The sequence below is a fragment of the Lutra lutra genome, chromosome 3, assembly GCF_902655055.1.
Source record: "Lutra lutra chromosome 3, mLutLut1.2, whole genome shotgun sequence".
Taxonomy (NCBI): domain Eukaryota; kingdom Metazoa; phylum Chordata; class Mammalia; order Carnivora; family Mustelidae; genus Lutra; species Lutra lutra.
In genome coordinates this window covers 147,485,548-147,498,319 of record NC_062280.1, presented here as the reverse complement: position 1 = coordinate 147,498,319, position 12,772 = coordinate 147,485,548, and the positions used below count along the sequence as shown (strand labels likewise).

The following is a 12,772-nucleotide window of genomic DNA, read 5'->3' as shown; positions in this document are numbered from 1 at the left end:
CTGTGCTGAGTATGGAACCTGCTTGAAATTCTCTCTTTCTCCCTCTGCAACTCCTCCACTCACTCTTCTCTCGCAAATAAATAAATAAATCTTAAAAAAAAAAAAAAAAGGAAAAAGGAATCATCTACTGCTAAAACATGATGTATTGTTTGCACAGATGATCTCTATCCCTGCACAAACCACTATTTGGATATGTTGTTATGTCTCCAGTAAATTTTCTCCATCGTCCCTTGAGACAAAATTCCATCCAGTTCATATTCATTACCTAGGTTCCTTTTCTTTCTTTTTTTTTTTTTAAAGATTTTATTTATTTATTTGACAGAGAGAGATCACAAGCAGGCAGAGAGGCAGGCAGAGAGAGAGGAGGAAGCAGAGCAGGCTCCCTGCCGAGCAGAGAGCCCGATGCGGGGCTCGATCCCAGGACCCTGAGATCACGACCCGAGCCGAAGGCAGCGGCCCAACCCACTGAGCCACCTAGGCGCCCCAAGATTCCTTTTCTTTATTCAAAAAATCTCCTGTCTTACAAGGAACCCACTCTATGTCAATCAGAGAAAGACCAAGGAGTAAGATCCAGGATGAAAACATTTTTCACAACACAGAAAAATTTGAGCAGCATAAGGGGCTAGGTTAAATTTAAAATCTGGATTGACAATAAGAATACTTAGGTCTTCAAAAGATAGAAAAAATTAAACTTTTATATAATTCACTCTTTTGTCATTTTATAGGAAATATTGTGATTTTTTTAAAAAAAAAGATTTTACTTATTCATTCAGATAGGGTGAGCAAGGGAGAGAGTTAGCATAAGTGGGGGGAGCAGCTGGCAGAGGGAGAGTCAGGCTCCCCCCTGAGCAACAAGCCCCGTGTGGGGCTCGATCCCAGGACCCTGAGATCATGACCTGAGCCGAAGACAGACACTTAACTAACTGAGCCACCCAGGCACCCCAGAAATACTGTTTTTAAAGTGACCTCTTTTATAAATCCCTGCTAGGGAATCTGAGGATGTAAATATTCTAGGACACATAGAAGAATAAGGTTAAGACTTTCCATCATTTGCAAAATGACTTGAGTATGTCTTGGAGACAGACTAGATACCCCTTATGATATAATCATGTGGGTGATATTGTCAGTTCTTATTAATTGTCCTCTAAACCCCAGTGGAAATATAACTTTAAAGGGGAATATCATCCTTGCTATGAGAAACAAAAGATAAAATGCAAACACTCACCAAGATCTTCACAAAAATAAAAATTCAGGTACATAACTGGCATTTCTCCAGAAATGGACTATTCATTGCCATTAATTATTATAACAGAACCCAACAGTTAAGTGATTAAGCAGCTAGAATATTAGGAGGTATGATATGTGTGGAGAAAATCAGATAAGTACTCTGAAGATTTAAGATAAGAAATGCCCTCCCGATATAACAGGTAAGTCAACTGAGACCCTGACTATATGATCTGTAATTTTAGAGGCCACACCATAATTTGCAAACCAGGGAGAAGCAGTTTTTAGGAATGGTCATATGAAAGGTCTAGAAATATTCATAAAAGCTACCAGATACTACTTCATTTTGCTAGGTAGGAAAAAAAAAATCCTTATTTACAGATATTCAAGCAGGGCATGGGAATGATCTGTCCAAAGGAGTTGTTCTGGGAAAACAGGAAAGAATAACAACATGAGGAGAATCCGAAAGTCCTGAGGATAGCATGATCACTGACTGAGGGCTGCCAGCAATTAGACAGTCACACAAGAGAATCTAGAAACAGAAAATTTTATGATCTAAAAGCTAAAAGGGAACGTTTTTCCATTTTCCACTTCTACCAAGTGATTTGCCATATTCCCGAAAACTCAGCTCCGTGGCCCCAAAACAGATGTTGGATTCATCCTTGATCCTCCTCTTTCCTAGCTGGGACAAAAGAAGATGAGAGAGACAGAGCTGCCTTTTTTTTTTGTGATTTGACTGCACAAAATTAAATCTGCAGATATAGTTTCTTACTCAAGATAATGAGGGATACTAAATCAGGGAATAAACAAAGCCAAAATCCAACACGTAAGCCAAAGGAGGAAGTCCAATTTATGTCCTTAAAAGATCAGGAAACAGGTACCACAGCTGAACTGTGAATTTAGGACTAGAAGAACAATTAACATAAGAACAAGCCACAGGACTGCAAGCTAGGTGGTCTGAATCTAAATAGGTGATCATTACTTAGAACATACACTGCCCCTGGCTTGCTTTTGGACACGGACTCTAGCAGGGTACATGAGTAAGCTGGACCAATTTAAAGTGGTCAGTTGATGTGTCAGGCAGAGCAGTGTACACTGACTATAAAAACAGCCAGCAAACTACTGAATAACAGGATAAGGACCGTTGTGTTGCTAGGTCTCCCCCAAAGGCTTCCTTACATATAAATAGGTCATATGGAAAGTCATTTCCTGATAATGACAGGATCTCCACGTCTGAAAGTTGGAGAGCAGAGTATTCCTGAGGATCTGCCATGTACTTTCAGGTGATTTAACTTACTGCATGTAATATGATGGCTGGATAAATGGTAAATAGTTGAGAATTAGGAAACAAGCACAGTTAAAAGTTAAAACCAAGGTTAACTTTAATTTCACTGGAATTTAACAACGAATAACAAATGAAACTAAAGCTATGGCTTAGCTTCAGATAAGTAAATATTTTATAAAGATTAAAGACTGAAAAAGCAAAATGCTTTTTTTTTTTTTAAAGATTTTATTTATTTATTTGACAGACAGAGATCACAGGTAGGCAGAGAGGCAGGCAGAGAGAGGAAGGGAAGCAGGCTCCCTGCTGAGCAGAGAGCCCGACACGCAGGGCTCGATCCGAGGACCCTGGGACCATGACCTGAGCGGAAGGCAGAGGCTTTAACCCGCTGAGCCACCCAGGCCCCCCGCAAAATGCTTTTTTTTAATTTGTCAAACATATTGATGAGAGTTTAATGAAAGATAATAACAAGTCATAGAAGAAAACATATAATAACATTTGCATAAAGTTAAAAAGCATAAAACCAGGCAAAATCAGACATACACATAGAGTTAAACTATTAGAAGAAGCAAGAGAATAACAAACACAAAATAATGATTATTTCTGGGATGAAGGAACATATGATTTCAGAATGCTATACAACTAGCTAATGTATGGTAATGTCCTGTTTGTTAGCTTGGTAAGTGGTTCAAAATTTTTGTAATGTTATTTTTCATCTTTACATTTATGTTATGTATGTATTACTTTAATATTTTTATTATATTTTGAATCAAAATGCTCTTTTTTAAAAAACGATTTCAAAAGTGAAAGTATGGAGGTCAATATGTTTGTTTGGGGGAGTAAATATAAGTTTTAGAGAGTAAAGCGCCTTCCACTGCTTCCATTGCTCCAGTGCAATAAAACAAGTAAGTTACTGATATACATAACAACAGGAAAGATCTCAAAATAATTATGCTGAGTGAAAGAAGCCAGATTAAAAAAAAAAGTATATACTGTGTGATCCCATTTATATAAAGTTCTAGAAAATATAAGATGTATCAAGTAACTGGAAGCAGATTCCTAGGAGTGGGAGAGGAAGGTGACATGGGTCAAGGGAGAGGGATTCCCCAGGAGTCTGATGATATTTTGGGGGGGGGGGTGTCATAGACATATTCATTATCTTGACTGTGGTGATAGTTTCATAAGTATCTATGAATATCAAAAGTTATGAACCTGTATACTTTAAATATTCAGTTTATTACATGTTATTATACCTCAAAAAAGCTATTAATAAAAGAAGAAAGACCCTAACATAGTCCACTCTTAAGGAAATTAGAGGGTAATTTTTGTCAAATGTATAGGAATTTGAAAGAATGGCACAGAAAGTTTTTATAAAGACATTAATCATAAACCAGAAGAGGATTTTGTAACTGGCCTTCTACACTATTACTAGTGTTCCCATTCTGAACCTACAGGCTATGCAACCTGTATTTCACCTTTATTTCCTATGCAGTATAGCAAACTGCATGGAACATTCCTTACTCATCCTTATACCACACAAGGTCTAGGGTGATACTTGGAAGAGAGCAGATGCTGAATAAGTAAATAAATGTTATTGCTGTTGTTAGGAGACATCACTACAAGAAACTTTTTGAAGACCTTTGATGGCAAGGAGAAAAGAAAGATAACTGATAAGAACTGGGAATAATGGTTTGTCACCCAAAAGCAGAGCAGCTAATCTAAATGTGGCCTTGAATGAATATGTTAGAGAAGGTGCATCCTCTCTATCAAAAACACCAAACCAAAACAAATAATAATGATCAGACTCTTCACAGACATGGAGTTTGGAAAAAATGGTTCTTTTTCAAAATCAGAATTTGCTTAAGGCTCTTTGAGAATCAAACACAAAGACTTGGGCATAAAATCCTGGATCTACCTTGAATTTTGTTAAAAACTTATATGGCCTAATTTGCTAGCAATAAGATGCTGAGGTTTCTGGGGAGGCAAGAGAGAATGCTCAGATCCTACCTGTTTTCAAGCATAGGAGTAAAAAAGAAAAGGGTCCAGAGAAGCTAATCAATCAAGGATTACACCCGATGTCCAATTATGATTGATCACTGGTCAAGAAAAAGTGGGAGATTATAAACTTTTCAGTGTTCAATCACAATCAATACAAATAAAATATACAATAAAATGTAAAAACATTAGAACATATATAATTATAACTGAGACTAGGCCACTAATCTTTATTGCTTCCCTGAGATAACCATAAGTCCTTTCTTGGCAAAATAAACAATTGGTAATGCACAGGCGCTTGGCCCCCTCATCTATGGTCTGACCAACGGCAGGAAGGGATACATTTAGCAGCCTATAGTATTTGTACTCCCCCTTTCCCCAAAGAAGTTTTTCTCATCAAAGGAAGCGGTTCTATTTTGGTCTTTATTTCCTGTGAGAAATGCAGGCATAGTGTCTGGTGTGCATGGCCATCATGCTATTTCTAACCACGGTGCCCACTTGATTCTTGGTGTCTTGCAACAAGAGAAGGAAACTGTATATTTCTGATGCCACATCTAAGGGCATATTAGCTACGTAATTACCTGCAAAGAATGCCTGCAGAGGGTTCTGATCAAGACAGATGATCTTGGTGAAGAATTAGAATAGGTCAGCAAAGGAGTCAAAAACAACTGTTTAGAAATTGGGTTTCACACTATAAAGCTGAAAGGCACCATAGCCCACTGACAGTAGCTGTTAATTATGAGACCCTGTGGTATCAGACTTGTAATAAAGGCAAAGTATTCCTGTTAGTAGGTTCATAAAAGAAAGCACTACTAGCTCAGAAGGTCATCTAAAACCAGATTAATAGAAATACCTTTACCTCGAGTTTCCCAGAATTTCCACAAGTTAAAATTTATTCACTTGTTCAAACACATTTTACTAAGTGGTCTACTATGTGTCAGGTACTGTAACATTCGAGACAAAGAGATGAAGGATAGAGTAACAATGTCCTGGGACATTAAAGTCCTAAGTTCCAGTCTATCCTGAGGCCCAACTGCATCCATGCCTCTCCTCTGACCACGTGAAATGCCCATAAATTCCTTTTGTAACAATTCAACTTTTTTTGGTTACTTGTAACTAAAGGAGTCCGGCTAGATATAAATATGAAAACTGGTCCCATCTGAAAACAAATAGGTATGGAAATTTACCAAACTGGGTCTAAAGACAAAGAAGCTCTTAAATCTGCTTTCCCTTCATTTTAACTTTGACTTTTTCCACTATCTCACAATTCTCTAAGGAAAAAAAGCATTAATAGCTGAGTTTGTTTAAAGACTATCAGAAATAATCATTTCGCTGAACTTCAATTCTGTGCTTAGGTCAGAGAAATGAAAGGACAGGTGATTCAGATGATGAGTTTCTAACTTATAGTCTGAATGCTAATGCCAAGAGTGTCATATTAGATATGCACAGCATATAGGATCAACCCTTGTTAGATAATGGGTCACATTACTTATAAGAGCAACTCATGAAAAACTAACTTCTTCAGTGAGTACAAATTCCCCACTTTATGCTATGCTATGTCCTTTTGGTCAACCTGTCAGCTCTCTACCTAGTAAACACAGCCCTGAAAGAAATACTGTCAACTAGCATAAACTTTACTATATTCCACCCTATTGGAATCTATTATAATCCTAAAAGAGAACATATTTATTCTCAGAAAGTAAGAAATGGGCCACAAAATTAATCAAGCTTAGCCAGAAAAGAAGAAATTTACTAACCATCTCATCAGAGTGAAGCAGATTCTGTAACATGACTACTTAGCAATGAAATGGTTACAATCATAAGAAAATAGTGTGTTTTGCAGGCAAAAAGAGGAGGAATACTGATAAGAAAGGAATTAGACTTTCAACTGGTGGAAATACCTCAGACAGAGGAGAATCAAGTGTTAGACATCTTGCCTCTGAGAAGTCAGTGAAGACCTGACAAACTGACAGATCATTAAGAAAGAACAGGAAATCAGAAGGTCAGCCCAGAAGGTTCAACATCTAACTGATGAAAGTTGCAGAAAGAAGAGACCAGAGGAAATGGGAAAGTGGGAGTGGACAGAGATCTAGCATGACATGTGAGCTACAAGTACGAAGGGCAGCAGGTCCAGATCAGGGCTGGTAGGAATGCACTATGGGACAAAGATGAAACTGATAAAAGCCTCTTGTGCCTCAACATGCTGAGAGGAGATTTATATTAAGAGGGGAAGTGTCTAGGATGAAAAAGGGATAAATTCACAGGAAACAGGGTCAACTTCCTCTTCTGTGTTCCCACAACATTATTGCAGAGATCTCTGATCTAACATTTATTTTTTTTTAGATTTTTTTTTTTTTTAATTTGTCAGAGAGAGAGGGAGAGCGAGCGCAGGCAGACAGAATGGCAGGCAGAGGCAGAGGGAGAAGCAGGCTCCCCGCCGAGTAAGGAGCCCGATTCGGGACTCGATCCCAGGACGCTGGGATCACGACCTGAGCCGAAGGCAGCTGCTTAAACAACTGAGCCACCCAGGCATCCCTCTGATCTAACATTTAAAAGCCTCATTGTAATTATTTATCTCTATATCTGCCTCTCTTCATATGTATGCAATCACTAACTTTAGGAAAAATAAAACGTATGCAAGAAAGGAAAAACAACTGTAGTTTACCAAACGACTCAGCTGTTGTATAGTCCTTATCCTGTGATAATCATGCAGACATTGAGTGAAGTTCTAAAGAAAATTATTCCACAACTACTCAGGAAGAATGAGAGATGGGAAGTATGTATATGTACTGGGAGGAGGAGTGGTAAAATGAGCTAAACCTTAATTTCCCAAAGGAAGAAATCAATCAGTAAGGCCTAACACTGAAAAATAAATCAAGAAATATCAATGAAAGCATATTATGATATTGCAGTAGTGATAAGTAGTGATGTATGGGGATGGGGTAGCTACACTTGCGGTGAGCATAGAAGAATGTATAAACTTGTTGAATCACTATATTGTACACCTGAAGCTAATGTAGCATTGTATGTCAACTATTCTAAAAAAAAAAAAAAAAAAGTAGATTATTTAATGATACAGAGGTAAGTACATGAAAAAGCAAACAGCTCCAAGTTTAAAGGAGTAGTCTCTGGGCTGTAGGAAATGGGAAAGTGTCTGAGGCAGATGATAGAGGACTGGTATTTTTCATAAAAAGCCCTGAAAAAGCTATCTGGCTCAACTTTCATGCATGTTCAACAGGGATACAAAATTAAAACAAAAATAAAAAATAAGTGAAGGAAACCAATTAACGTTCTTATGGCTTGTTTCTATCTACTCAGAGTGGCCTCTAGAAACAGAACTGAGCCTGGTTTGTATTCACAGGAGTGATGAAAATCAACAGTGATGAAGATGGGATGCTTTGAGAAGGAAGTACTTCTAACCGATGTGAGCCAAAACCTCAACCCGATGGTCAGGGCCACTTTGTTGCTGAAACTGTTCTCATCTGTAAAACCTCTTGCAACCATTAGGGAGAACCTGGGTACTTCTCAGGGAAGAGAGCTGTCATTTCCTGGCCATCAGACTACAGATACAGTGCTGCTGAAGTCCCAAGGGAGCCTGACAAGCAGACTTGCTGAGAGCCACTGCCCAGCTGCTTTGATTTAGCTCCCTGAAAAATATAAACTATTACCTGATGTGTGGTTCACGCTCACATAATATATAAAAGCTAACTGTTAAAGTAAAGGTATGAAATGAGAGGGATCTTTATAACTTCCTTCCCTAGACACTCCACCAAACTATTTACTGGGCTAGAGGAATTTGATGATGTGTATCCCAGAAGCATTAATAGCTATGTATAATCAAGTGAGTTTTTTAAATAACTTATACAGAGGTCATAAGGAATTTAATATATCCTCCCTACAGAAAATGTCCAAGGAAATTTTTAAACAAAACTCTCCTTAAAAGAGAAACACAATAAAAAAATACACTTAATTATCATTTGTAAGATTGTAATGTGTTAAATATGTCACCAAGCCCTTTGTGGGAAGGGGAAGCTTCAATTGAATAAGATTCAATCACGTGACTAGGTATTTGCCAAGGTAACAAGTGACTAGGTATTTGCCAAGGTAACAATCTCTAATTATGTCAAAATATCCATGGAAATGTAAGGAGACAGAAATATTTGCCAAAGCTCCTCTAAAGGAAAGTAGTATTTAGCTAGAAGAAATATCCTGCCATTTTTCAAACACATTGAAAATTTGAAAGAATAGAATATGAACACCTATTATCTCCTTCACCTAGATTTCACCAACTATGAAGATTTTACCACCTTGTGTTCTCATTCCCACTTGCTCTTTCTGTGTGTTGTGTACATGTATACACATGTACATGTCCTTTTTTTCCCCCTGAAACATCTGGAAGGGAGTCACTGACCTCTTTTTATATTATCCCTTAAATAGCTCAGTGTGCATCTCCTAAGAAGAGGAATATTCTCCTTCAAAACCAGAATACCATTATGATACCTAGGAATATTAATATTAACTCAATATCATGGGGTATATATATTCCATATTTAAACATTTCCAATTGTTCCAAAGTATCTTTTCTAGCTGTCTTCATTTTATTTCTTGATCCAGGATCCAGTCAAGACTCATATGTAGCATCTGGTTTGGACATTTCTGGAAGGAATGTGTAAGTAAGCCACAAAGAGTAATCCTGCATCAGGTGGCTTACCTCTGTAATAACTGATCGCTTCTTAGGAGGTAGGGCCCACTAAATTATGAGGCTTTTTTTTTTTTTTCCTGAAGGGATACAAAGTATGGGGCCAAAACTGAGTTGTTAGGACAAGAGGGGGGGGGGGTTACCTTCTTAGAGCTACTGTTCTTATGCGCATGTGAAAGTAAGGCTGAGAGTGCAGAACACATCTTGGGTAGCAAACCCAAGTGGTAAAAATACCAGATTAGGAGCCTGCTCAAGACACCAAATAATTAAATGATTCGAAGTTAGCTTGGCTTGACCCTAGGTTCTGAAGAAGAATAAAAAGAAGGCCCATCTGACCACAAGAATTAGAGCCGGGCCCCTAACATTACCTCTGCCGTAGCTGCTCATCAGACAGGTGCAGCTCCTCCTTTAAACGCATGTACCTGTCTTCTCTCAGCAGCCTGGAGCCATCGTAGAGGCTTAGCTCCCGATCGTGGATCAGCCTAAGGGAGAGGGGAAAGTCAGGGAACAAATTCATCGGTTTTGAACGCTGAAGTCACTAGAGGTGGAATCAGTTAACATTTTTTCCCCCAAGAGTTTATTTATTTGTATGACAGAGAGAGAGAGACATTGAGAGAAGGAACACAAGCAGGGAGAGTGGGAGAGGGAGAAGCAGGCTTCCCGCCAAGTAGGGAGCCCCAGTGCGGGGCTCAATCCCAGAACCCTGAGATCATGACCTGAGCTGAAGGCAGATGCTTAACCATCTGAGCCACCCAGATACCCCAGAATCAGTTAACATTTTAATCGTGGCTATTATTGTGGGCAATTGAGTCTAACAATTTTGTTAGATGCACCTTTTGAAATTTCAAGTTGGCTAGTGCTGTTATACTTGGCAAAATTTACTGGATTCTGTACCAGAGAGGAGTAGTCATGGTTACTAGATGTGGACAGAGGGGAGGAGAAGGATGAGGAGGAGCTGGAAAGGGGATGGAGGAAGGAGATGAAAAGCAGCAGCTGAAGGGGAGACTCAGGATAACCAGGAGGTGTGTACTGATGAACAAGGCAGGCGGTACACACCCGGAGTCTAATGTAACTCTTGAAGGGATAGTATAGTAGGATCAACATATCTCTGTCTTTGGAATTACAGGATTGAAAACATCAAAAATCTTTAAAATGAAATAAATAGTGCTATTTCATATGCCAACTCTGATGGTGACCTAACCGTCCACAGCACAAAGAGCACTATCTTCCAGATGTTGCAGAGGCTGAAAAGCACTACTGCTAGATTGCACACCAACCACGGAAGCCTCCTGACGGCTACGTTAGAGTTGCCCCACATGAGTCCCACTAGGTAAGCACTGAGGCCACGGAGGACTGCCTAATGCAGGGGTTAGGAGCATGGGCAGTGGAATAGTCAGATCTGTGTTCAAAGCCGGCTCTGTACCTTGTTAGCGGAGTGCCTGGGGAGGGGGAGCACTACTACTCCATGTCTCTAAACGCTCCTCTTTTATAGAATCAGGGCTGTCATACCAACCTCATAGTATTGCTGTGAAAATTAAACATCTAGAGTAAGGCAGACACTTACTATAATTGTTCTCAGTCTTGGCAGCACATCAGAATCTTCTGGGAAGGGTTTAAAAATGCCAGTGCTCAGGCCTCACTTGTATAGATCACTTCTATCTGAACTTGGAGAGGTGAAGCTCAGGCATCAGTAATTTCTTAGCTGCATTGCCACAAGGTGATTCCAGGGCTAGAAGCCTGAGAGGCACTGGCCTAGCACAATGCCCAGCACAGAGTAAGGACTCAATTAATGATAGCTGTTTCTTTTCCTAAGTGCTTGGCCTAACAGGCAACAGATAACCGATAAAAGGGGAGAAGTAGGGGCGCCTGGGTGGCTCAGTGGTTAAAGCCTCTGCTTTCGGCTCAGGTCAAGATCCCAGGGTCCTGGGATCGAGCCTCACATCGGGCTCTCTGCTCAGCAGGGAGCCTGCCTCCTCCTCCTCTCTCTCTCTCTGCCTGCCTCTCTGCCTACTTGTGATCTGTCTGTCAAATAAATAAAGATCTTTAAAAAAAAAAGGGGGAGAAGTATTACTTTTGTTTGTGTCTGTATTTATCTGTTTAGGAGAAAAAAAACTACTGTAAATCTGTGGAATATTTATGGCAAAGCACAAAACGTTTGTGATTATCACTTTCAAATGCTCTCAGGTTTAATCAGGAATAACACAATGTTTTTGGAATTTTTTTTTTTAAGATTTTATTTATTTACTTATCAGAGAAAGGGAACATGCACAAGCAGGCAGAGTGGCAGGCAGAGGCAGAGAGAGAGAAGCAGGCTTCCCGCTGAGCAAGGAGCCCGATGCGGGACTCAATCCCAGGACCCTAGGATCATGACCTGAGCCGAAGGCAGCAGCTTAACCCACTGAGCCACTCAGGCATCCCTGTTTTGGGAATTTTTAAATATACTCGGTATCTGCATCTTGTCAAGGACAAGAAACTGAATAGTTGGTTGGGGAAACAGATTATTCCATAGTTAAAAATCAAAAGTGTAGAAGTGACAGAATCAAAACAGATCAAATAAAAAATTGGTATCATTAATCTTTCAAAATGAGACAGGATAGAAACACTTCCCATGAAAGTTATACATAAAAGTCTTCTCTTAACATTACATTCTAGAGAAGTTAATTAGGAATTTTTCTCCACCCAAACTGAAATAAGGAAACAACAGTTACACAATGTTCAAGTTTATAAACACAAAGTGAGTTTAGTCTATATAAAAATATCATCAAACATCCATCACTCATTTTATTTTTTTATTTATTAGAGAGAGAGAGAGCACAAGCTGGAGAGAGGCAGAGGGAGGGGAGAAGCAGGCTCCCTGCTGAGCAGGGAGCCCAAGGTGGGGTTCAATCCCAGGACCCTGAGATCATGACCTGAACCCAAGGCAGACACTTAACTGACTGAGCTGCCCAGGTGCCCCTCCCTTACACATTTTATATAAGGAACTATACTTTCTCTCTCAAAAAAAATTCCAACAGGATTAACCAATAATTTAGATCTATGATAACAAATTGGAAGAAACGTGAGCTGCGGGACTTACTGTAAGTATCAATCAGTATATATGAAGTTTTTCAAAATTACTACCTAAAAGTTTTCTTTTTTCAATTCTAACTCAGAGAATTTTGCCACAGCAGTGTTTTTTTTCCCCCAAATCTTCAGTATTGAAAGTTTTACTGTACTGTGTTTACAACGAATAAAAGCCTCTGCTGTTCTGGTTGGATACAGAAGTAAGTTTCTCGTGATCTACGTGACCCAGCTTAAAAAAAATGATGACAGGGTTCCACGTCTACTGTTTACATGGGGAGTTTCTGTGTGTGTGTGACTCATACAAACCTTTGCAACACGGCAAGCGTGCCCGCGTTGACCCGGTGGATGCCATCCAGGAGGACGAGCTTTCCTTCCAGGGCAGCGTTCACAAGGGGCGAGGACCGCCATGCAGTGTCTCCGTTGGGAAGAGTGTATCTCTGCTGGAGCAGGTCACGTGCGGTCATGTCCTGAACCCGAGTCCCAGCACCCACCAAAGAAAATGCAGGGTG

The 12,772-nt window shown here is 39.6% G+C and overlaps 1 protein-coding gene across 6 annotated transcripts in view; it reads right to left on the bottom strand.

The window, feature by feature from the left end:
• Window positions 1-12,772, bottom strand: part of VWA8 (von Willebrand factor A domain containing 8) — a 339,288-nt gene that overhangs the window by 222,173 nt on the left and 104,343 nt on the right. For all 6 annotated transcript variants that reach the window (XM_047720038.1, XM_047720036.1, XM_047720035.1 and 3 more), the window contains 2 exons: window positions 12,570-12,730; window positions 9,569-9,682 (listed from right to left, as the gene is read on the bottom strand). In XM_047720038.1, the coding sequence (XP_047575994.1) occupies window positions 9,569-9,682; window positions 12,570-12,730 (275 nt within the window). The remainder of the gene's footprint in view (window positions 1-9,568; window positions 9,683-12,569; window positions 12,731-12,772) is intronic.